We start from the raw sequence: 27,447 nt of genomic DNA, 5'->3' as shown, positions 1-27,447 counted from the left end.
TTACCAATAAAAAGGGTGCGTTTGAAAAGAAACGTTTTTTCACCTTGATTACTTCACGTGAAATCCCTCATATTGTATATATATATATATGTGTATATTATATAGAAGAAAATATAGGCTGATGTATGGAAATTACATTTTGGGGGAATAAATTTCAGCGTAAAGTTCTTATTACAAGATAAACTTGTGCTTTTTGACCTTGCCTCTTTGAAAATGACTCCATGAAGCTAACCCCAAAATCAACCATGACATTCATATGCAACCGCGATCTCCCCTCAAGATGATAGCGAAAAAACGAATAGGCTTGTGGTAACCAACCGTTCAGCGCTATATACAGAGGGTTGTGTGCCAACCCCAGTATGTCGCATAATTGAAGAAGGGCGATATTTTTCAACCCCTCTTTCTCTATCGAATAATATTATACCAAGGGTTAGCTGGTGACGCCATCTTAGATTAAATCGACAGGAAAATGGTGGTGGTCAGAACACGTTCTGCCATTGCTGATTATGCGATCTAATTTTTATCATATACCTATCCTTCTCTATTTCATTATATCTTTGTCAGATATCTCAACTTTGTCACATTATTATGTAAGCCGATAATCAAAAAAAAAGTTTTTCTTCCTTTATTTGTCATAAAAAGTTTTATAACCTATTAATTGCATATGCACAACGAAGCAAAATACCAGTGTTACTTTTAAAGTGTAATGCGTTACTTTTAACGTCGTTACTGTTACTTACATTGTAAAAAATCTCTTTGGAGATAAAATTTGTAAAATTACTATATTCAATAAGGTTATGTTACTACATTAAAAAAAGCAAATATACAGAAAATTGTAAAAGTGCTTTTTTTAATGTAGTAACATAACCTTATTGAATATAGTAATTTTACAAATTTTAACACAAATACAAATTGTGAATGTACAATCTCCAAAAAGATTTTTTACAGTGTATTTTAAATAACGGTAACGCGTTATTATTTTGAAAAAAGTAACGGTAACGAGTTACTTTTTATGGGTAATTTATAACGAAAAATTGTTACTTTGTAATTTACATGTGATGTTTAACTAATCAATGCTTATTTGGCTTAACCCTCGGAGCACATACTGGGTCACACAGACCCTGTCATTAATTTCAATGAAGTGTAATTTGAAAAGTCGGCAATACAACACGAACCTAAGGCCATATAGTGGTAACTAACTAATAAGGAATAATAAGTAACATGATAATCCAAAGAAAATAATAAAATACTAGTAAATATGTTATTAAAAAAGTATAGTTTTAAAAAGTTGTGTCGAAAATCACATTTTTATCGTCTTAAAAGTTACCTTCGTTAAACTACAAAATAAATACCTTTTTTAAAAAATGAAAGAAGGTGGTATTTTTTCCCTTATTCTAACACACTTCGAGAATATAAATCCCAATTTTTAGCTTAAAATATTAAAAATTACAAAAGTTACATTTTTTTTTAAATTCAATTTTTTCTTTTTAATTAGTTAACTTCACGAATTTTTTTTCAATATGCAAATAATTTAATAATATTTCTAAACTGCATATTCTTATTTTACAAGGTTCAATGAATAAAAAAATATTTTTTTTGTGTTAATCAGTCCAATAGTTCAAAAATGGGGGAGTTTTGTAAAGTAAACAGGGTCACAGCGACAAAAAAACCTCAAAAACCTGTAAAAATTAAAAAAATTGTTTTTAACGCAAACAAAATATAATAAATATTAATTTCAAACAATTTTAGAAGATCTGGATTTAATCCTTTCGAAAAAAATTATTTTTTTCCAAAATATTTTGACAATAATTATTTTTTTAACATTTAGTTTTTTTTTCTTTTAAATCAGACAAAAATTGCAATTTTTAACCAATTTTTATAAACAAAAGCTCATTTTACTCAGTGAAATATTCTCTACAATTGTTACCTTTTTTATATTATAATAAGTGTATTCTTAAAAAGTTATAAACAATTAAAATTTTATTTATTAAATAACTTTTTAAGAACATACTTATTATAATATAAAAAAGGTAACAATTGTAGAGAATGTTTCACTGAGTAAAATGAGCTTTTGTTTATATAAATTGGTTAAAAATTGCAATTTTTGTCTGATTTAAAAGAAAAAAAAACTAAATGTTAAAAAAATAATTATTGACAAAATATTTTGGAAAAAAATAATTTTTTTCGAAATGACTAAATCTATAGATCTTCTAAAATTGTTTGAAATTAATATTTATTATATTCTTGTTTGCGTTAAAAACAATTTTCTCGTTATTTTTGTAATATAATTTCGTATGTTTGTTGCATTGAAAAGTTATCACAACTATTATAAAAAAATTTGGAAAAAGAACGACGTTACTTTTTTTTTAATAACGAAAGTAACAGCGTTACTGTCAAAAAAGTATAAAGGTAATGAGTCACTTTTATGAAAAAGTAACGGTAACGAATTACTTTTTAGAAAAAGTAACGGTAACGCGTTAATATTTTTTAGTAACGGGCAATCACTGCAAAACACGTACGTTACACAGAAAATTAAAAGGCATTAAAATAATAAGCGTTGCAGCTTATTTTAATACCTTATAATTTTCTGTGTAAGTTTTAATAGCAACTAAATTATTTAATATATTAAAATATATGGAAAACATCAAATTTTTAAAAGGTTTAAAAAATATTATAAGCTTAATAAAATTTTACAATTTTTCAAAGAACAAAAATTTTAAATAATAACATTATTTACTTTAAGAAGACAGTTTAGTAATAAGACGATAAAAATAAATTCTTTTAAAATTTTTATATTTCTCGAAAATTATTATAGTTAATCATACAATAAATTATTATAAATTATTATTATATTATATTATTATATTATCAAAATTATAGATATATCTATAATTTTGAAGGTAGAAATTCGTATTTTCTAAAATATAATTTTCTACCTTTAGAAAAAAAAATAAATAAATTTTTGTATGATTAACTATCATATAGTTTTTGAAAAATACAAATTTTAAAAAATCTATTTCTACCAATTTATTTTTTAAATATAAATTCCTATACCTACCTTTAAAATAAAAAAAAAATTGTATGATTAACTTTGCTTTTCTCCCCGACAGAAGATTTTGAAAAAAGTCACTTTTTAGACTTAGTTTTAATCTTTTCAATGCTTCCATTGTAGTTACGTTATTTTTTAATACATATTTAAAATATTAAAGTAAAATCGGACAAATTTTATGTATATATAATATTATTTATCTGTTAGTATGACAGAGAAAAAGGAATTTTAAATGTACTCGGCTTCTAATAACGATCAATTTTAAAAAATAACTTCCATAATTTTTATCAAATCAAAAAATAAAAAATTCTAATTTTTCATTAAAAAAAAATTTCTACAAAAATGTTCCAGTAAAAAAAAATTTTTTTGATTGAAAATCATACGATTGCTCCATATAGAGTATATAGAAAGGGGATGTTGGAAACATTAAATAAAATTTCTGCTCATAAATGCTCATAAAATATTTTTATTTTAAAATATATAACTCTTTGTCTTCATATAATCTGTTTTACAATATATATTTATATATTTACATAAGTCTCTTTTCAATTAGATATATACAATATGTACAAGTTTTTTTTTTAATACAAAATGTCAGATATAAACCTACACCTTTATAACATATTCTGGCTTTCAATTTATCAAGTTTTTGAAAATACAATATATCAAAAATATTTTTCCGCTTTTTTTTCCAAGAAAGTTTATATAATCTCAAGATTTTATATTTAAAAGGCATTTTATATCAAAACTGTTTTATAAATTTATTATATACAAATAGTTTATATATATATTTTTTTTTGTTTTTAAATCGTTTTTTAAAAATTTCTTTATCAAATCCAATTTTTATTTATATAGATATTAGAGTGGATAATGAAAAGCTGTTGGAATAGAATGTCCTATTGCGAATGATCCAAATGGAACCACTGGTACATGATATGGACCTCTGTTGTCGTGTGTTCTTGTATGTTTTTTTAAATGATCTTTTCGGCCAAAACGTTTTCCACAAACAATACAAGAGTGTGGTCGTAAACCAGTGTGAATTCGTTTATGCCTTGTTAGTTCTTCATTTCGAGTGAAGGATTTTCCACAGCCTTCAGCGTCACACTTAAATGGTCTTTCACCTTTAATAGAAATTAAAAAAAAATTTTCATTAGAAATTTATATAAATTTAGAAAAAATTTACTTAGAAATGTATATAATTGAAAAAAAAGTTAGAATTGCTTTTGTAAGTAAATTTTTATATCGAGTTTCACAGAAAATTAAAAGGCATTAAAATAAGCTGCAACGCAAATTATTTTAATCCAATTTTGCTTATTTTAATCCAATTTGGTAATAAAATAAGCAAACTTGGATTAAAATAATAAGCGTTGCAGCTTATTTTAATACCTTATAATTTTCTATGTTAAGGTGTATAAAAAAATCATTAGCAAATTTATCAGCACTGAAAAATGGATTGAATCTTGCAAAATCAGAAAAAGAATATAGAAACTAACCGGTATGAATTCGAACGTGTCCTTTAAGTTGTCCATTATTGCTGAATGCAACATTACAATGTTCGCATCTAAATTTTTTAGGTCTTAGTTTCTTCATTTGTTTTGCGGCAACATCCTGTTCATGAATGTATTTGACTGCTTCTTCGACACTTGCATAAGTATCAGGTGAAAAGGCCGTTAATCCATAATGTAAATTATGTGAATGATAAACATCAAATGGATTTGGACATCCTTCAATTGGTAGTAATCCAGATTTAAAATGTGTTAAATAATTCGAAGGCGAATATATTGGACACGAATTATAATAATTATTTGAATATGAATGTGAGATATTATTATCTTTACACGATTCCATTGAGAGATTACTTGCTGTTGAGCCAGAATGATGTTCAGGATGTGCATTAAAAACAAAATTACTGAGCATATTTAGACTACTTGTTTCCGATAAATCTTCACTATTTACTGAACATGATCTTGATGATGAACTAATCCTTGATTCATCACGTTCAGATTGATTACAAACACTGTCATTTGAAATGACACTTTCAGCATCTTCTTCTGGTTCGCACTTCACTTCTTGGGCTATTGACCCTTTAATTAATGTTGACGACACTTTTTCTGCATTCGTAACATCTCCATTCCAGGGTCTAAAGAATCTTGTGCTTTTAGAATCACACATGGTTTGAAAATTTTTTTTTTTGTAAAATCCGTAAATCGTAAGAAAAATATTTGACTGATCGTAATACACACGATGTAACTTGGACGAGATTTTAGTCGAAACTATTCGCTAGAAAAGTTGAGTGTGGATTATATAGTCAGGAGTAGGAAAATAGGGGATGACCCCACCCTCTTGCTGGGATTGGGGCGTTTCAAAAACAGCCTTGCACACCACCGGGGGCTAAGGTAGGTTTTGGTAGGCCTGGAAAGGGCGCTACCGAAGGAGAGGGCCCTTTTGTTGAGAATTAATCTGCGGCCACGCGATTTGGTCCTTTGTCACGTGAAGGGATGATACCGTGACTCAAAAGACTCTTCTATATATACATATACATGCAGGACCAGAAAAGACCTCCCCATCTGTTCGATGACTCTTATTTGCCCCCTTCATGCGCACATGAGGCGCTATCCGTTCAATTTATTTATCAAATTCGTCTTCTGGCAAATTTAGAGGCTTGGGAATTATTCCTTTCATATATGTTCGCAATTATAAATTTTAAATTCAAAATTTACTTCTAAACTTGCTAAAATGCAAAATAGTTAAAAATTAATTTTTTTTACATTATTTTTTGCATATAATAAAATGGGACAGAAAAGAAGTTTCATTATTCAGATATTTCTGTTTTTTTACTGCTTTTGATTTTATAGATCATATTACAATTATGATGCCAGTACACTAAAATAAATTATTTGATTCAAATAATCGGTTACTTGACTCTTATCAAATAAATATTTACTTGAACCAAATAATTTTTATTTGAATTAAATAAACTGTATTAATAAAACATTCATACTGTGGGGTAGGTTTACTGAAAAAAGGGTTTGGTATTAACAACCAAACGTTTGGTTGGTATTTAAAAATTTTTTTATTGAATCAACAAAATTTTGGTTGTCCCAATCAAATTTATGTTAGGACAACAAAAATCCTTTTTTTTCTGATTTTGGTTTTGTCAAATAAATTTTGATTGAGACAATTAAAATTTTGTTAATTCAACAAAAAAATTTTGGTTGCTTAAATACCAACCAAACGTTTAGTTGTAAATACCAAACCCTTTTTTCAGTGTTGTATAACATTTTTTTTTATTCTTGCTATTATGGCTCTGCTAAATTGCATTTTTTTTATAATTTCGACAAAAAATATTATCAAATTTACTTAAACAGTAGGAATTATAAATATTTTGTTTAAAAAATTATTTATTGTCTTATCCCTCGACATTTTCATAAATTAAAAATTTTATATTTCTTATTGTTTTGATTAGGTATAAAAAGTTGTAACAAGTGTTACAACTTACCCCAAACACGGGGCAGGTAGTAACTGCTGAGTTTTTTTTAAGGAAATGCTTTTTTGTGAGAAAACGCGGAACTTTTTAATGTTTATTTTAATTTAATTTACAGCAGAAAATATTGATTAAAAATAGAAATAAATTGAGATTATAAAAAAAATTTTTAATTTCAAAATTTATAAAATATATACAATATGAAAGTTCAAACCAACCCCTTAAAAAATATGATTAAAAATTGTTATTCAAAAGTTTTTAAGAAAAAATGAGCTAGACATGCGTACAGAGTCAAATCAAAAGTTATAATACTTCAACTCCATAACTCCAGTCTTGATTTTAAAACAAAATGGGATTTATAATTAAAGTTTTGTAGTTGGTGTGAATAATTTTATTTTTTATCCTTTTAAATTAAACAGGACCACAAAAAATCGAACTTTTTCCAAGGCAAACCGAAATATATAATTTTCTAACGTATTTTGATGCGCTGAATACGAATCTGATGTCCGATTTTCTCTATCATATATCAGGATATTTTTTTCTAACCTCAAAAAACATATCTAATCAAACACTCAAAATTCTTGTGGGCTTTGGTTCTAGGGATTTTTGGGGTCACTGATTACGAATCTGATTTCAGATTTTCAAAATTCAAAATGGCGGCAAGTTTTTTAAAAAAAATGTTGGGTTTTCATGCAAATCAGTATGAAAATCTCAAAAATTTCAGATTCGTAATCAGTAATTTCAAAAAAACCCCTAGAACTCAAGCCAAACAAAATTTTGAGTTACTTGTTTGATTAGACATGTTTTTTGAGGTTAGAAAAAAATCCTGACTTGATGATGGAGCAAAATCAGACATCAAATTAGTCTATCCAATTCCTCTTCAAAATTACACATTTCTTATATTATATAGTTATTGCAACAAAATTATAAATTTTTCTCAAAAATGAATGAGTTTAAGTATATAATTTTAACTTGAATTTAATTATTATTTCTCCATCGAATTGGATATAATATCGGAAATATAATTTTTCCACGAAAAATTGGATTAAATTATAAATAAATATATAGTTGCATTATATTCATAGCGAAACGAATCCGTGTTAAGTGAACGAGAACGATAGGTTATATATGGGGGTGGAGTTTGAAATCTATAGTGTTGATTTATTGTAACACTTGGACTGAAGTTACCCTCTGCTTGTGAATGGTCCACCCTCTCTTTCTCCTTTTTCTTCCCTTCTTCAGTGTAACCTATATGATCCCTACTCCACCCTGTCTAAACGCGGCTTTTATACAGAAATGCCATGCACTCGAAAATCTATTCATACAAAATAGTCTTTGTATTATGATATTGCCAATGAAACAATATATATACAGCCATGACAAATATTTCGACTAGAATAATAATAAATAAATAAATAAATAACATTTTTGTAAAATTTTAATTTAAAATATCAAACATTTTTTTATACGTTCAGGGTATAATCAAGAAACTATTTAAATTAGTAGAATTTTTACTTTTTTAATCAGTACTTTAATATTATACTACTATAACGAATTAGTATAGATTTAAAAATTTTAAGATTTTTTAATATCATTTATTTTTAAATAAATAAAAAGAAAATAATTTTAATAATTATTTATGTATTTATAGAACAATAAATTCTGATGAGGCGATATACTGGCTTTGAAACGTTAACGATGTTTTTTTGATATTATTCTTTTCTGTTCTAAAATTTGCCAAGATTCATTATAATTATAGATTTATCAACTTGAAATAAACTCTCTACATCAGATGTAGAAAATATTAGTGAAATGATTATCCAAAAAAATACTCTTTTAGTGTGTATTGTTTTCACTAATTCAATTAGTGAGATAGTCACGTGACCCGAAGGTAGCGCTCCTAGTGTTTAATTTCGGTAATACAAAACATCTTAATGTCCGTCAAATATTTTTATTTTATGGAATTTCAATAGATAAAATTTTTTTTTAATCGAATTTTTATTTGTTCGCTTTATTTTTTGACAGAATTTCCATTTAACCGATTTTTAATATTACAGAAGTTTTACTTAAGCGAAAATTTATTTAACAGAATTTACACTGAAAAAAAATTTATTTAATTCAAATAATCGGTTACTTGACTATTATCAAATAAATAGTTATTTAAATTAAATAATAATAATAATAATAATAATAGCCAAGTAAGCAACTATTTGAATCAAATAAATTTTTTTCAATATATTTATTTAATCGAATTCTGTAAAAAAATAATTCGATCAAAGAAAAATTTGGCTAAATGAAAATTATGTCTATAATGAAATTATATTAAATACAAATTTTAACAAATTAATTTTAGGCGTTAATGATTCGTCTTCTATAATATCTAAAAATATATATTTGACTCAGATCCAAACAAATATTTATTTGTTGCAAATAATTATTTATTTGGCATAAATAGAAATTTTATTTATGACAAATAAAATTTTTATTTATGCCAAAGAAATGGGTTAGTTGGCTCTGAGAGAAATATACGTTTATTTGACTCAAATATATATTGCATTTATGGTTCAAATAAAACATTTCTCTGATGGGTGTATATAATCTATAAAAATATTTCTAACGCATCTCTGAAAATTTTACTCTCAACTTTTTGTTATAAAAATTGATTCAAAATGATTGTCATCAGTTCAATATAAGTTTTAAACAAATGAAAATTACTTATTATGAATTTAATATTTAATATTGACTTTAGTTCATAATAGTAAGTAACTTTTTTTGAAAAAGTATATATATATCCAAAATATAAATATATAAGTATATATGTATAGAGACCGAATGGACCACCTGTCTGTCCTTATATACAGTATATTGTTAGAGACGTTAAAAAGTTGACAGATCTGAGTTCTCTTGTCGTTTAGTTTTTGTCCATTCTGTCGACTTGAATGACGAATTGCTACCACATATGAATAACGCAATTTTATAGAAGCATGTCTTCAATTCGAATTCTTCATCTTTTTTAATATCATTCAAAGAGACCTAATTTGTTCAAGGCATTTTTTGCGTAAAATTCATGTTTTTGGAAGACCTTTGTGAAACGTGGGCTGTCTTGACAGGTCAGGTGAATGATTGCATTTGATCGATTTGTATTCATATTATATATATATAGTATTCTGAATAGATAATCGATTAGTGGTAAATAAAAAAATATATTTGGGGATTCGACTTGTTCCTGCGGACATATTTTTATACCGCGAGATGTCATATTCTATAAATGATTAGGTTTTTCAAAATTATATACACAATAATACTTATTTACTTTATTATGTATATAAATATTTAAATTACTCACGCGTCAGTCGTTTTAGTATAAAAATTTTAAATACATTATTTCAATATCCAACAAGTGGTTTAATAATAATAATAACATTAATATAAGTAATATTTTAGTTTTTGTTAAATTAATTTCTTCTTTTTACATTTTTATTTATAAACTAGCGATGTATTCCTCGCTCGCTCGGTTATAGTTGTACTTATTATTACTCATATATATTATTAATGTTGTATAAAATTTATCTTAATTTTGATCAGTATCATTGAAGGATGAAATGACAATTGTTAAATATTAAATGTTTTAATTTATTATAATTATAACAACAATATTAATTATATTATATTATATTATATAATAATATATTTTTTTATCTTATACTATATTATATTATATTATATTATAATTATAATTATATTGCTTAAAATAGCCCCACAAACACATGGAGATTTTGCAAATTTTTTAGAAAAATGTTCATAATAAATCAAAAAACCTTTTAAAATATCGGTTTTTATTTTTATTATCCAGAGTAAACCATTATAAAGAGATTTTAAAGGTATATATACAAAAATTCGTAAAAAAAATTATACATAAAATTGCAAAGTAACCCTTTTTTTGGGAAGAAAATTCAAAATAACCCTTTTTCGGGTTAAAATTGAAAAAACATGTTACAAAAAAAAGTATGTACGATTTTCTAAAAGCATATGGCAAAGTATTTTGATATATTTGAAAATAAGTGAAAATATAGATTTTCTAAGGACGGTGTCGAGGTCACGGTGTCGCTTTTGGAAATTTGTTAACTTAATATAATAGAAGATGTTTCGTTTTAAAATAAGAAATGTTAAAATTATTAAGTTAAAAACAATTGATTTCAATGACACTAAAAATTAGGCACAATATTGTAGGTTCCTAAACAAAAATTTAAAAAACAACAATAAATAATAAAAAAAAACCATAAAAAATTGGTAAAAAATTGTTTATAAGTAACTTTTTAAAAATAGAGTAATTTTAAAGGTATATATCCAAAAATTCGTAAAAAATAGCATAAAATTGCAAAATATCCCTTTTTTGGAAAGAAAATTCAAAATAACCCTTTTTCGGGTTAAAATTGAAAAAACATGTTACAAAAAAAAGTATGTAAGATTTTCTAAAAGCATATGGCAAAAGATTTTGATTTATCTGAAAATAAGTGAAAATAGATTTTCCAAGGACGGTGTCGAGGTCACGGTGTCGGTGTCGCTTTTGGAAATTTGTTAACTTAATATAATAGAAGATGCTGATATTGATATAAACTAATATTGAAAAAAAATTTATTTAATTATTAACGAAAAAAATTATTAAGGTTAATTTTATCCAAAACGTTGCGCTTTTCCAGGACAGACAATATAGGTCCCAAAATGGAGAATTTTTAACAAAGAATCACCATCACTAATTAGTTAAACCAACTAATAAAATAGTTATTATACCTGGGTTATGCCAATCAGCGACCCAAAAAACCCTCAAGTACCAAATTTCGAGCGAATCAGAACAATTTGTAAAATATCCGCCATATTGGATCCGCCATTTTTAATTTGAAGAATCTATTTAAGTGGTAAGTAAATTTAACTTCTCAATTGTAATCCATGGTCATAATTTTAAAACTAGCTCACGCTTTATCATTATCTCACAAAATGTACCGAAAAAGTAACACAGTTTTCCTAAAAGTATCAAATTGAGACCAAAAATTGCATCAAATCTTTGCAACGTTTTGATGCACATAAGTTATATCAAAAAGAGATCGTTTTGTGTATCATTTTTAGAAATGATACACGAAACGGTCTCATTTTTTGATGCAAAAAATTTAATCAATTTATATCAATCATGGCCGAATTGAATCGACTCAAAATTAAACGAATTTTTTTCAGATATTTTGGTAATAGTACAATTGCGGAGACCATTTCACTATTTAATTTGAAAATGAAAATAACAGAAAATCAAAGACAATGTGCAATTCGATAATTAAAAAGTGACAGCTTATAAACATAACCTAAAATGCATGAGAAAAAATTTGTCGATAAAATCAATACAGCCGAGCTTTTTAGAAGGTAGATGGCAGTTTTGCTTTTTATAAAAACGATTCAGAAAAAATTTAAAGAAAGAAAATAGATGAGTGCTGCCATCTACCTTCTAAAAAGCTCGGCTATATTGATTTTATCGACAAATTTTTTCTCATGCATTTTAGGTTATGTTTATAAGCTGTCACTTTTTAATTATCGAATTGCACATTGTCTTTGATTTTCTGTTATTTTCATTTTCAAATTAAATAGTGAAATGGTCTCCGCAATTGTACTATTACCAAAATATCTGAAAAAATTCGTTTAATTTTGAGTCGATTCAATTCAGCCATGATTGATATAAATTGATTAAATTTTTTGCATAAAAAAATGAGACCGTTTCGTGTATCATTTCTAAAAATGATACACAAAACGATCTCTTTTTGATATAACTTATGTGAATCAAAACGTTGCAATAGAAAAAGATACAACCAAGTTTACTGTGAAGTTTTTTTGAGGTTAAAAAGAAAAAAACGAACCAACTTGTAAATTCTGACCCCGGATTCGCATCCAGCGACCCAAAATACATAAGAAATGACTAGTCTAGTTCGCCGGACAAAAAAATTTTTTTTTTTTTGTGGGCCTGTGGAATTAACTCTTAATACAAAACATTTATGTTTAAGTCTTCATTACATTCGAAAAATTCAATAAAAACTATTTTTAATTTTATCCAAAATTAATTAAAAACTTTTTATCAAGATAAAACTATCGCTAAACATATAATCTAAAATTTCATTATACCATAAAGGTCCCTTTTCTCATGGAAAAAGTCGCATATATGCAATTTCCATTTGAGCCACTTTTATATATAACAGTAATATATGGAAATTTTTAAGAGAAAAATATATTTGATAGAGAGTATATATGGTAAATAAAATTTGTGCAGAATAGTATCTCGTGTATATAGTGTTTTGTCCCACGCCCCGCGAGCGAAAACCCTCGTCGTCGTGTTGCACGATCCCCCCCTTTATATATGGAACCCCAGTTGTTCTCGTGAAAAAAAAAAATATCTCGTGGGTACCCATGGAAACCTCCAGCAACCCCCGGCAAGCCCTATAATAGCCCTTGACTAGGACCCTCCCTCGAAAACGACTAGAGTGCAACCACAGTCACCGCCCCTGCCATGGCGGGCAAAATTTTATTATGCTCTTCCACGTGGATGAATCCACAATGTACTCATGATTTATTTTACAGAACACGACAAATACGCGGCAGACGCTTCGGTATAGCGTTCTCTTCCGCTTTTTTTCTAATTATATTCAATTATTCTTTTCAAAAGACTTTTTTTTATCCCCTATATAGTTGCGCGCTTAAGCCATATAGAAAAAAAATGAGTTTATTTTAGAAATAATCATTTTTGTGCATCCACTATATGACAGTAGAACATTGTGTATACAAAATTTGTTTTATTCATTATAATATGGTATGTGAGGCTCGACGAGAAAAGGGAACTCTCAGAGGCAAAAAAAACTTTTAGGTTATGTTTTGTGGTTTTTGGATTGAAAATACATAAAGAGTATTACCTCTTAATATATATACAAACCAATGATGTTTAAGTCTTCATTAGATATCCAAAATATTCGAATAAAAACTGATGTTTTATTTTACATAATTAAAGATGAAAGTTTCATGAATGTAAAACTGTAACTGCACTCAGAAAAAAATTCGTTTGAAGCAACCAAATTTTGGTTAAATCAACAAAATAAATGCATTGATATACAGTTAACCAAACATTTGGTTGCATAAACCAAACGTTTATTTAGCTCAATCAAATTTTTTCTTTGTTCAAAAAATGTATTAAAATAAACCAAACAGTTAGTTAGATCAAATAAATATTTATTTGAATTAAACAAATTTTGTTTGAACTAACCAAAAAATTGGGTAAATATGAAAAAAATGGTACATTTGGTTCAAACATATCTTTTTTCTGAGTGTAAATGTAACCTAAAATTGTTTGACACTAACAATAAGTTCCCTTTTCTCATGGAGGGTCACATATATATGACAATAATTTATGTAATTTTTCCGCAAAAACAATTTTCGATTCTATTTTTAAAAATTTTTCACACTCCAGAAAAATTTTCTTTGAAACAACCAAATTTTGGTTGAATCAACTAAATAAATTTATTGCTAGAGAGATAAATAGTAATATTCTAGAATACTCTAATTTTCTCTATAATTTTAAATATTTTAATATTATTCATTAAAAATGATGCATTTTTAAGGAAATTATGAGCATTCAAAAATAAAAAATCATTCGAAGTCTCAAATTTTGAAAAATTCATATCTCGAAAACGGTTTGCTAAAAGAATGTAAAAAATCATGAAAGCAGTCTCAATTAGTAATAAAATAATAAAAAGAAAATTTTCAAAAAAATTGGAGATTTAAATGCAAAATGTTTTCTGATTTGACGTGGAAACATCGAGAATTTAAATTTTACCAATAAATTAGTAAAAAAAATTTAAAAAATAATTAATTTTATAATAAAATTTAACTAAGTAATAAATTAATAAAGAGTATGTCATTAATTCAAATAATCAAATTAGTTAAAAATTTTCAATTTAAAATTTAAATGAAATAATAAATATTTTAATAATAATTTTTAGGATTCTTTTGTTATAAACTTAAAATAATTATTTTATTTGTCTTTCAATATTTTATTTTTGTATTTTCTTCTCCGTTTTACATCAAAATTAATTTTTTTCTATATTGAATTTATAAAATACAAAAAAACAAAAAAATTATATGCCTATAACACCGTCCGACACAATTTTTGACCCACAAAAAAATTTAACATTTTCGGAAACTAGGACCCAAAAAAAATACCCGTATCTGGCCGTTTTGCTAGATCAAGTCGTTTGTGGTTTTTAGGGATGAAAACAACCCCTAAATGAAATGTGACAAGATATCTTTTAAAAATTATTAATATTTTATAAAACTTGGTATCTAAGGGTTTTCGGGGTCGCTGATTATTAATCTGATGTCAGATTTTCAAAATTCAAAATGGCGGATCCAATATGGCGATCAAATTTTTAAAAAGTGATTAATTTTTTATTTTCTATCCAACCATTTTGAATTTTGACAATTTTACATCAGATTCGTCATCAGCGACCCAAAAAACCCCTAAATATCAAGGTTTAAAAAAACTTTAATCACTTTTTAAAATTTTTACGGGTATTTTTTTTTTGGGTCCTAGTTTCCGAAAATGTTAAATTTTTTTGTGGGTCAAAAATTGTGTCGGACGGTGTAATAGGTATAAAAATGGCAAAACCAAAATCTTGAAATTTAAAATGCAATCAATTTGAAAAATTTATTCTCAAAAACAAATTTTAGATATAAAAAGCCAATTTTATGAAATTTTAGCCAATTGCATACGCAGAAAATTAAAAGGCATTAAAATAAGCTGCAACGCTTATTATTTTAATCCAATTTTGCTTATTTTAATACCAAAATGGATTAAAATAAGCAAAATTGGATTAAAATAATAAGCGTTGCAGCTTATTTTAATGCCTTTTAATTTTCTGCGAGGGGGAATTTACTAGTTAAAAACGTGTACACTTGACTATCGGTATTACACCTCATATTTCCCTTATTACTAAGTTATTACACGTTATTACAGAGTATTACACATTATTACAGAGATATTACAGATTTTTTTGCGTTATTACAGCACCGTAATAACGCATTATTACACGATATTACACGTTATTACACAAGTATTACAGGAAGAGTGTACACTTGACTACCTGAGTAAACTCCCCCTCGATTTTCTGTGTAATTATTAATTTAAAAATTAAATCTTAAAATGGTAACAGATTTTTTAAATTGATTAAAATATTCCTTCTTCTGATATTATGGATTATGAAAAATTTTGTCTATAAAAAAAATATAAATACTTGTCCACATTAATGCACCTGTTTTTTTTATTCAATACATAAAGTACCCCTAATATCATATAATTTCCTCGAATCAGATTTTAAATCTATCAAGATCTTTATCGTTGATGCGTATACTTATTACAACACATCCAAACTCCACGTGCGTCATATATATAATATGTTTTATAGAAAAGAAACCTCTATCATTTTTATTTATATATATTTTTCTCTACATCTAAAAAGTCATGTGCCAGCAAAGTCAGAATGATTCTAAAAAGAAAAATAATAAGAGAAATCATACAAGAAGCTGCGCGAGCTGTCTTCTCTATATCTCGTCGAGAATTGAACCCTCCTGCATTAAAAAAAAGGAACACTGTGGGTACACGAGACCACGAAATACAATGTCCTTACACCGCACTGCTTTTCAACAATAAAGGGACGTTATAGGATTATTTATATACCCTTACGCGGACGCGACAACGTTTCACGTGTGGATATCATAATGGCGGTGAAAGAAAGAGAGAGAGAGAGGGAGGGAGAGAAAGAGTGAATGAGAGAAAATCAAATGGAGAACGACGTCGACGTTCTGACGTTCTGGCACGGGCCATCTGGCCCGGTGGTGATTTTTGTATCTTTCCCTATATATATATATGACGGGGCGGCGTACTTTTGGAGAAGTCACTCGCGTGGAAATGTTGCTTTGATTAATGGCACCAAAAGAATTGTCACTTTTCAAAATTTTAACGAATAAGAACTTGTAGGATGAATTCAGAATTCTACGTGGTTTACCACAAGGTTTTTATGTATATATAGTTTATTCGGAGACCTTCAATATATAGGATATAAAATAAAATTTCTCAAAAAATATATATAAAAAAAAATATATATTACACTTTTCCTAAAAGTATCAATTTGATTCTAAAAATTTTGATCAAATTATGCAACGTTTTGATACACTGAGAAAAATGTTTAGTCAGAGAAACCAAAATTTGGTTGGGCCAACAAAAAAATTTTGTTGGTATTTAAGCAATCAAACTGTTTGTTTGAGTTAACCAAAAAATTTGGTTGAGTGTTTTTTGTTGGCATAACAAAAATGTTTGGTTAGCTCAACCAAATTTTTTTTTGTTAGGTCAACAAAAATGTTTGGTTGATCGAGAACAGTTTTTTTTGTAAAATTATAAAAATTGTATTCTACCTTATTTCTTTTCTTTTTATCTTTTTTATTTATTTCATTATTTATTTATTATCAATTTAACATTGAATTTATATTTATCGAATTGAAATATTTGTGGACTTTGAAAAATATCTCATCTCCTCAAATTATTGGGTTGTCTCGCAACCAAATTTTGGTTAGGACAACAAACCATATCATTTGGTTTTTTAGACCAAACTATTTTGTTGTGTTAACCAAATTATTTCGTTGTCGTAACCGAATTTTGATTGGAATTTAAAAATGTTCAACCAAATAATTTTGTTGGCCTAACCAAATGTTTGGTTGAGATAACTCTACGACTTTATTTCAGCCAACCAAAATTTGGTTACATGAACCAAAATTGCCTAATCAAACAATTTTGTTGCAAACACTAAATTTTTTTTTTCAGTGTACACGGAGAAAAATGGAAAAACGAATAAAGTAACTTTTACTATACTTTAAAAGTAAAATCGAAACAGTCTGTAGTTTCTGCGCATTTCTGTCAATTTTTACTCCAAAAATAGTAAAATTTACTCCTGGAATAGTAAAAATTATTCCGGAAATAGTAAGTTTTACTATTTCTGGAGTGAAAATTGACAAAAATGCGCAAAAACTGCAGACAGTTTCGATTTTACTTTTAAAGTATAGTAAAAGTTACTTTATTCGTTTTTCCCTTTTTTCTCTGTGTACCCATAAGTGGTATCAACTTTTGATCCTCCATTATTCTGATCATTTTTAGAAATTATACGGAGAAATTGGGATCATTTTTTGATACCTAAAATTGATATTAAAGTATACAACTGTCATGGACTTGATTTTACTGTATTTTTGACTTTCGAGAATAATATTTTTTATTTTCATGTGTGAAACAAAAGAAACAAGTTAAAAATTTGTTCATTTCATGACCATTTAGCTTCCCCATCATGATAAACACATATATTATTAGTTTTATAAAAATTCAAAATTTCAATTTTTTGTTAAAAATAAAAAAAACCGATCACTGTGATAAATATTGGTAAAATGTAAACTTTATATATATATATATATATATATATATATATCAATCGATTTGTTTTAAAGCAAGAAATACAACTCTGACAAAATTTATTAAAAATTTTCATGAAAAAAAAGTTATTTCAAAAAATACGAAAAACGATTATTTTTAAAAATTAAAAAATGATTTAATTTATAGATTCATTTTAATTTTAATTCGTTTCAATGCGAGAAATCAGTTTTTAGGACAAAAAAAATTTAATTTACAGTGTAAAAAATTTTTTGGTTAAAAAACGTATTTTCGAATTTTTCAAAATGTGACATAAAAAAAAATTATGTGGATATTTTTGGAAATTCTTGTGTCTGATTTTAGATATTGATAACTGCAATAAGCCTACAAAATTTCAGGACAGTCCATCAAAGCGTGTTGGAAATAATAAATAATAAACAATCGAATAAAAAAAGAATTTTTTTGACGATAAAGTATATTTGCAAATTTTTGAATATTTAAAATTATTTTTTTTTATTTAACTGATTGCAATAGTTATTTTAAAAGAATTCATAAACAATTTTTTGTTTTATTAAAACAACATATTTTCAAAAAATCGATATTTTTCAATCACGACATTTTTTTAGGCTAATTGAAATAAACATTTTTAATAAAATAAAATAGTTAAAATAAAAAATTTAATTCAAAAATTTTAAATAAAATAATTATTCTTATTAATTATTTTATTTTACAAATAAAATGTAAGTATTTTTCTATTGATAAATAAATAAACTATTTTTAAAAATTAAAATGTAACATTTGAAAGTATATAAAAAAAAGAAAATATTTGTATAGAAATTTTTTGTGTGTTGTGTGTATATTGGACAAATATATATATATATATATATACAAAAAGTTTGGGTTGTTCAATAATAAAGGCAGTAGCCACTCTTTAAGTGACCAGCTGTATAATCTTTTGACACAACTTGACTTTGACATAAAAGGAGAGAACATCCGTATTTCTGTAAATGTACCTATACGTATACTATATATATATAAAGAAATCATGGCATAATGGAGACTAAAAGCTGCTCTACACTCGCACTAATCGATAGTTCTATGTCATTCTTGCGAACCCTTTCGCATTTCATGCCATTTTACGATTCGTGGTCGGTTCGTTGCTTCTTCATTCTTGGAAGCTTGTAACTTTGATCCTTTAGCTCGTTTGCATAAAATTACAATTTCCCTGCAAATAACGACCGGCAAATTATTCAAATTTTCCCCAAAAGAAATCTTCTGATCATTACTGTCAAAAAGAAGCTTGCAAATGCTATCTATATATATATATATAGAAGTGCGATTCATTTTTTTTGAATACATTTTCATTGTATTTTTTTGTGCTCTCATACTTTTTTTTGCAATTTTAATAATAGAAATTTTACACAGATTTATGATTTATAAACAAATATTTCTTGCATTCATAATTTATCAAATACCTTCAGTATATTATTATTATTATTATTATTATTCAGTATCATTAATAATTGATTCAATTTTTAAAAGCCTTTTATCTATTTTGTGTTGTATGGTTGTCATTTAACACAGTTTGTAAGTTTTATTTTAAATATATGGAAAATATCTATCACTTTCATTTAAAAATATTATTTATTTGAATGAAAATTATAATATGTTATATATATATATATATATAATATAATATATATATATATATATATATATATATATATATTATAATATATATAATATAACCTAAGGGTTAGTTTAGAATGAACGAATGTAAATTTCCACTGGAAATCCAGTAGAACGTCCGAAATATGCCATATATGATATATATCTTTACTGCTTCACCTTGCTTTTTCCTTTATTCTAGTTCCCCGTCATGTATCGAAAAAAGCTACCATTCCCTGCAACGTGTCACAATTTGGATGTTCCACTGATTATTTTATATTTTCTGTCAAAATATTTCAATATTTTTTAAAACCCTTCGTTCAATCACTAGTCAGCACTATATCTAAAAGAAGTGTGCCAAAGAAGGAGGGCCCATAAGCCCTATATTTGGGCCATTATATTAGATATTGATTTAAATGATTGAAATGTATTTTTTTACAAAGAAGAAATATATTTTTGATGATTTAAGATGAAACGGGAATATTGAAAATCCGACTTCAGATTCGTAATCAGTGACCCTAAAAAACCTCAGAGTAACAAAGTTTCAAGTGAATCCAACAATTTTTTTTACAAAACTCGTCCGCCAAAAACCCTTCGTTTCAAAGGGTTAATATGACTAAAATTCCTCTGTTTCACCTTAAATCATCAAAAATATACTTCTTCTTTGTAAAAAAATACATTTCAATCATTTAAATCAATATCCTAAATGGCCTAAATATAGAACTTATGCACGGAAAAAAATTAATCTCTGAACTTGAAATAACATTAATCTTACATCCAGTGAAATATAAGTATGTCTAAAGTAGACATTATAGTCATAATTACGGTGATAAGGTGTGTTTCATTTTGTCAATCTTTATACCTTAAAACGCCATAAATTCACATCTCTAATTTAGAGATTTGTTCATTTCACAACTCTTCTAATATGGATTACATTGTATTTCACAGTTTGAGTCAGTTTTCACTTTACGTATTTGTTATCAAGTGGAGAATATTTTATTTACGTTTATTAAATTTATTTATCACAATGGTTAACGATTTTGTCAAAAACTGTTTAATTTGATAGAATTTAACAGAGTATTTGCAGGTAAAACATTTATATCATTTGTTTTGACACCGGATAACTTAACCTATAAAAAGTTGTACTGAACCATGTTTTTTTATTATTAAGAAATATGAAAAAAATTGAATAATTATTCTAATAATATATTATTTTAATTTATTCAAATAAGTTGATAGTTTATAACAATATGTTCCATATCATAAAATTAGAGATTTCTAATATGATTTTTAGCCATAAGAAATATGTGTTTTTCATATTTAATATTCGGATTATAGATATAACCCCAAATTTCAGTTCTAGAAATCTGCTCATCTCATCTCATCTCGAATCAAATTTGTTGCAGTTTAAAAGAATGATTAAAAATAAAATTCTTTTAATTGCATAAATTCCAAAGGTCTATTGTTTTTCCAAAAAAAAAACACTACCTTTGAAAATTTAAACCTTTTTTGCGTATGATTCAATTTTTTTCTGATTTAGGTATATTAATGGACAATACATATACAGAGAGAGAACTTATATATATATATATATATATACTTTTCACAAGTAATAAATGGAAACAGATTGAGAGCTCAAAGTTATGAAGGGATGCTCATGCCGAATCGCGATTGGTCACACGACAGCCCATCGTGCCTTTTAGGCATTTAGACATGTGAGTATCTAATGGGCAAAATCTTTATACTTCGAATATGGTGTGTTTAATGTTTAGTAGCGACGAAAAACCGTGCCAAATTTATATAGACTTTATATCTCACCTAAGGTGGTCTTATAGGTGATTTTACCAATTCACATCTGCGACGTATAACAGAGTGTGTCTAAATATCTCTAAAGAGTCTTGGAACAACAATAGAATTTCAGTAGACACCACTTATACCTTTTAGTATATTATATTCCCCGCTTTCATTGAGAAAAATAAAAACTTGAGGAGTTTCACCCTATATATATATATTTATTATGTAACTTCCGCTGCATTGAAAACGAATTTTCATGAAAAGAAAAAAATATATAGGATTTTAGTCATTTTAAGTCAATTGAACTAATGTCCGATGATTTTGGGTTAATATATATAATTGAGATTTAAGTTATAGTAAAGCAGCAACAGGTCTCGCAGGCCTCATATCGACTTTAAGGTGCAAAAGAAGTTGTTTCAGTCGATTTTATTTCATATAACTATTATTATTAGATTTGAAATTAATTCCCTGGGGGGAGCATGATTATTTCATAATGTGAATCATTTAGAAATTTTGTTTTATAGAATTTTATAAGATAGAATTTTACTTTATTCAAATTTGTGTTTTTTGAATTAATTAATTAATTTAAATTAATCAGAATTTATACTTAACAGAATTTCTAAGTAATCAAATTTTTATTTAACAGAATATTCTTTCAACATAATTTTCATTTAGCTCACTTTTTATTCAAAAGAATTCTTCTTAACACGAATTTTTATTTATCAGAATATTCTTATTAAACAGAATTTTGCCTGAGTCGAATTTTTAAATGCCATAATTTTCATTAAACCAAATCTTCATTTGTTTCGAATTTATACTAACACTAAATGTCATTTAATAGAAATCTTAAAACTTAAAATTTTCATTTATTCTACATTGCAAATGATCGAATAATCAAACGACAGAAATATTTCGGCGCCAATTTTAAAATTGCCCAATCACAATTTTCTTAACAGTTTCTTATTGGTCAATTTTAAAATTGGCGCCGAAATATTTCTGCCGTTTGATTATTCGATCATTTTCAATGTAGGATAAATGAAAATTTTAAGTTTTCTATTAAATGACATTTAGTGTTAGTATAAATTCGAAACAAATGAAGATTTGGTTTAATGAAAATTATGGCATTTAAAAATTCGACTCAGGCAAAATTCTATGTTTAATAAGAATTCTGATAAATATTCCTCTGTGAGGAAACATTTCACAGTTTTAAGATTATGTTAGAATCTCCATCTTTTTTAAATTAAAAGTTCCAATTGTGTGAAGCTTTCATCAATTAATTTCTTTATTATGTTGTTTTTTTTTTTATTTACTTTATCACCTTGTGTCATTCAGTTGTAGAGATCAATTACATGCGTTCCTAGTCAAACAATCTTATTGGAACAGAATGTTTTCTATTGTATGAGAATGACATTCCTTACATTCTGAAAATTACACAAAAAAAAGTGATATAAAGTCATAAAAGAAATAGTCTATCTTAGGTGAACAAATCGTTGGCATTGTGTGTCATATACATGACTAGCAACAAACAACAATGGCATCTCCTTAATGCCATCCGACGTTTGCAAATTCAGTCGTCATCGATTAAGAGCCAACTATAATATATAAAGGTACGTATCGTCTTCAGTAGACTTTGAGTCGCCGTGCTTCTCTTTTTCTCTGAAATCCAGGTTCCTATTATGAGTAAGATTGGTTTGTTATACCATGATCACTTGCACTCGCCGACAACAGAGAGAGAGAGATAGAAAGATTGAATCAGCCGATTTTGTATTATTATTGTATTTATAAAAGCAAATGTAGGAGGGGTATATAATGGTTCGCGGCCCCTTTTTATATATACAAGAAGTTTGTTGCTCCCTCTTGCAAGAGAGGTGTAAACTGTAAAGTGAGAATAATCCTTGATTTCGAGGAGTCAAAATTGTCTAGAATAGAAAATGGAAGGGGAAATTTGGGGGAAAAAAAAGGGAGCAGCTCGCAATATATCCCGCTGGGGTGAGGAAAGGTGCCGACTTTTTGTGACAATGGAGCACCGGTTTACTTGGTCCTGTCAACGGGACCACTTCAAAAGTTGCCGACCTCAATGTGTTTATTTAGTTAACGTCAAATTTACCTTGGAGAAAAGTGATGGTCCACTCGCACTATTTCGTATATAGTATGTGCGATCAGCGCACGGTCCGAATTTTATTTTTGTATCGAACAAATCTGTTCGATTGCCGTGCCAAGGCGTGGCTCAATTTCATTGTGCCCCTTTGACTTTCGAGTCTCGTCCTCTCCAAGAGAAGTACCTTTGACACTAGGAAATATTCCCTTTTTTTTCTTATTGTCAAATGTTCCAATTCCATGTAAGAGTTCCTTTCGAAATAGAGACGATAACATATATATATATGTGTGTCCGATATAGAGAAAACTGACCTTTCATCAAACCATATATATATACATATCAGCGGTATATAGGTATAGATATTAAATGATCCTTTAAAAGTTGCTTTCTCAATCTTCACTGGAAATATATAATTCTAGTTGATCAAATTTTTAAAGGCGGCGTTATATATATATATACAATAAAGAAGGATCAATTTCTTTTATTCGGTGAACTTCAAAAACGAAAAAAAAATTTTACAACCTCTCTTTATAAGAGGTTTTGATTTTGATCGGAAACTTTAGAAGTGGATATTTACGAAAGATTAAATAGCATTAAGTATGGGGAATTTGTAGAAATTTAAAGTTAACGATTCTTCAACTTTTATAGAATTCAGTAGCTATATAAGTTTGTGATTTTTGATAAATAGAAGTGAACTTTTGACATAATAATGTAAAGAAAAAAATCGGATTATTAATATGGACTCTCTAAATCTAAATTAGCGATATATCAATGATTTTAATAGAAGCGTAGTTCAATAGAATTTCAATTATACAAGTAAACACATTTTCTAATGAATCAATATTTCAGAATGAAAGAGAGTTATATAGATTTGATTATTTTAAAATTGTAGATCTCACGACATAAAATTATAAGATTGAATCCGTTTCAAGAAATCTAACATAAATTTTTTCAGGTTTTTTATTTTTTAAAAGAACTTTTTTTTGTCCACATCTTTAAAAAAAAATGTTCCGTCACCTACTCTCTAAATCTGAATCAGTAGAAATTTTACTTATTCAATCAGTACTTTTCATTTTAACTAAAGTTTCAGTTATTTTTTGAAATTTACTAATACATATAATTAGTGAATATACAAGCAAAATAGAAAATAAGTAATGTAAAATAGTAAATCAGTAATTTGAATATAACATAATCTTTAAAATTAACTATTAAATTAGTAGATTTTATTTATATTACTGATTCAATCAGTAATTGATATTTTACTAATTGAATTAGTAAATTTCTACTAATTATCAGTTGCTCAATTCTCGCTATGGCAATTAGTAGAATCCTATACTGCTAATCAGTAAAATATGACTGATTCAGATTTATAGAGTATATAGATTTTTTCTAGGGGGTTTTGGATCACGAATCTGACGTCAGAATTACAAAATTCAAAATGGCGTATTCCAGATGGCGCCCAAAAATAGAAAAAGTACTTTATGTTTTACAAGTAGTAATAATTATATATATATACAATACTAGAGGGGCTTCGCGCGCCAACCCCCTATTTCTTATTCGTTTTGTAGATGTTTGAGTTAATGATTAGCCAATTTCTGAAATTTAAAACTATCATTAATATTTTATTATTTATTTCTTTAAATGTTATTTACGATTTTTATTAACAATAATTTTTATTATTTTTAATTTTTAAAACAAAATTTATCTAATTTTTTAAATTTTCCAGCTAAAATTTGACCTACATTTAAGGTTATGTTTGTTTCTTTGTCTTTTTGCGCCAAATTTTGGCCTAAATTTTGAGGTTATGTTTGTTTCTTGGTTGTTTTCATACAAAATAACTTAACCTTAAAATTTAGTTCAATTTCAAGGGAAATCCCCCTTTCCTTCAACGTAAAGAAGGAGTGGGGGCTTGCGACTATATTCACAGTCTTGAAAATTTTGAGGTTATGTTCGTTTCTAGACTCTGAATATAGCCGCAAGTCCCCTCCCCTTCCCTGCCAGAAATGACCTAAATTTTGAGGTTATGTTCGTTTCAAGGCTCTGAATATAGCCGCAAGTCCTCTCCCCTCCCCGCCTGAAATGACATAAATTTTGAGGTTATGTTCGTTTCATGGCTCTGAATATAGCCGCAAGTCCCTCCCTCCTCTCATTTCCCCTCCTCCGCCAAAAATGACCTAAATTTTGAGTCAGCGACCTCGAAAACCCGCAGGTACCAAGTTTCATAAAAATCCAACAATTTTTTAAAAATTTGTTCACCATATTGGATCCGCCATTTTGAATTTTAGAATTTCGAAATTCTCATCTCAGTTTCGAAAATAGTAATTCCGCATTCAACGAGCCCTATATGAAGTATTTTAGATAAGTAGATTGTTAATAAACAATTGCAATGCTAACTAATTGTTTATTAAAAATCATGGATACATTCTCCTATTCTATTTTCTACCATCCCATAAAATTGTTCCAGGAAAGTTAAATAATTCCAGCTGATCCTAATTTAATATTTTGAAAATAAATTTTTATTCCAAAAATTGAAAATTTGCAAACATATAACTTATTATTTATAATATATTAAATATTATACAACATATTATTTTATTGAGAAATTATTATAACAATTATTTCTCATCAACGGAAATAAATTCTGTCGCTTTGTATATAGGTGATACAATATAAAGAAAATTTTACTTTTACCATTCATTGATGTTGCGTGTGTGCGACGGTTATATGTATTCAGGTGTATAGTAAAAGTTTGACCGTTAAATGCAGTAAGTTACAGTAGGTTGTTTATGGATTTATCTTAGTGTGAATGTGAAATGCTATAGTCAATGCAAGTGTCTACATCTAACTCTAAACTTCGGAAACTCTCTGTCGCTCTTTCCATTTTTATTCCTCGAGGAATAAAAATGGAAAGAGCGACAGAGAGTTTCCGAAGTTTAGAGTTAGATGTAGACATGTAACAATCGTTACCATTCTTTTATGAGTGACTCACAATTTTTATCAGTTTATATTTTATATCAAAATTCACAAAGACTATCAATTTTCAATATTGACTTTGAATAGTACAGTATGAAATTATGCTTACATTTTTATTGTCTTTTAACATAAAATGTTTTTCCGTGTATGAGAGTCCGAAAAGTGGCACCATGTACCTCCATAATGCCAGTCACTTTTATTGAAAATATCACATTTGAAACTTTTTTTTAAATATCTCTTTGCAAATTTACGCTTAATAAGGAGAAGATTGTACTTTTCTTTATTAGTTCTCAAAATCTCAGCTCAAGTCCTTTTCTCATTTCAGAGAAACTTGGAAAGTACGAAATGACTTTTTCGTGTATTGGATCACGTGGGTTTTTTCCCAACATAACCTTAATATTTTCAATAAGGTTAATGGTGTCCCCTTTTTGCTAGATCAAGTCGTTTATGGCTTTTAGGGGTGAAAACAAACCCTAAATTAAAAGTGACAAGATATCTTTTAAAAATTATTAATATTTTTTAAAACTTGGTATCTAGAGGTTTTTGGGGTCACTGATGACGAATTTGAAGTCAGATTTTTAAAAATTCAAAATGGTGGATTTTTTTTACTGCCATATTGGATCCGCCATTTTGAATTTTGAAAATCTGACATCAGATTCATAATCAGCGACTCCGAAAACTCTCACGATACCAAGTATTATAAAATATTAATAATTTTTAAAAGATATCTTGTCACTTTTAATTTAGGGTTTGTTTTCACCCCTAAAAGCCATAAACGACTTGATCTAGAAAAACGGCCAGATACGGGTATTTTTTTTTGGTCCTAGTTTCCGAAAATGTTTGATTGTTTTGTTGAAATTTGTCGGACGGTGTTATATCTTCTCATAAGG

At 27.0% G+C, this 27,447-nt stretch overlaps 1 protein-coding gene across 1 annotated transcript; it reads right to left on the bottom strand.

Annotated features, from left to right (window-relative positions):
* Positions 1–3,617: 3,617 nt before the first annotated feature.
* Positions 3,618–5,381, bottom strand: LOC127279609 (zinc finger protein 84-like). The gene is made up of 2 exons (XM_051302055.1): positions 4,543–5,381; positions 3,618–4,170 (listed from the first exon to the last, which is right to left on the bottom strand). The coding sequence occupies exons 1-2, from the start codon at positions 5,219–5,221 to the stop codon at positions 3,908–3,910; spliced, it is 942 nt and encodes a 313-aa protein (XP_051158012.1). The 5' UTR covers positions 5,222–5,381; the 3' UTR covers positions 3,618–3,907.
* Positions 5,382–27,447: the final 22,066 nt, after the last annotated feature.

The sequence above is a fragment of the Leptopilina boulardi genome, unplaced genomic scaffold, assembly GCF_019393585.1.
Source record: "Leptopilina boulardi isolate dan_hultmark-lab unplaced genomic scaffold, ZJU_Lbou_2.1 LbouV2_221, whole genome shotgun sequence".
NCBI classification, from domain to species: domain Eukaryota; kingdom Metazoa; phylum Arthropoda; class Insecta; order Hymenoptera; family Figitidae; genus Leptopilina; species Leptopilina boulardi.
Note: the sequence above shows the minus strand (reverse complement) of the source record. Positions and strands in the feature narration are given on the sequence as shown.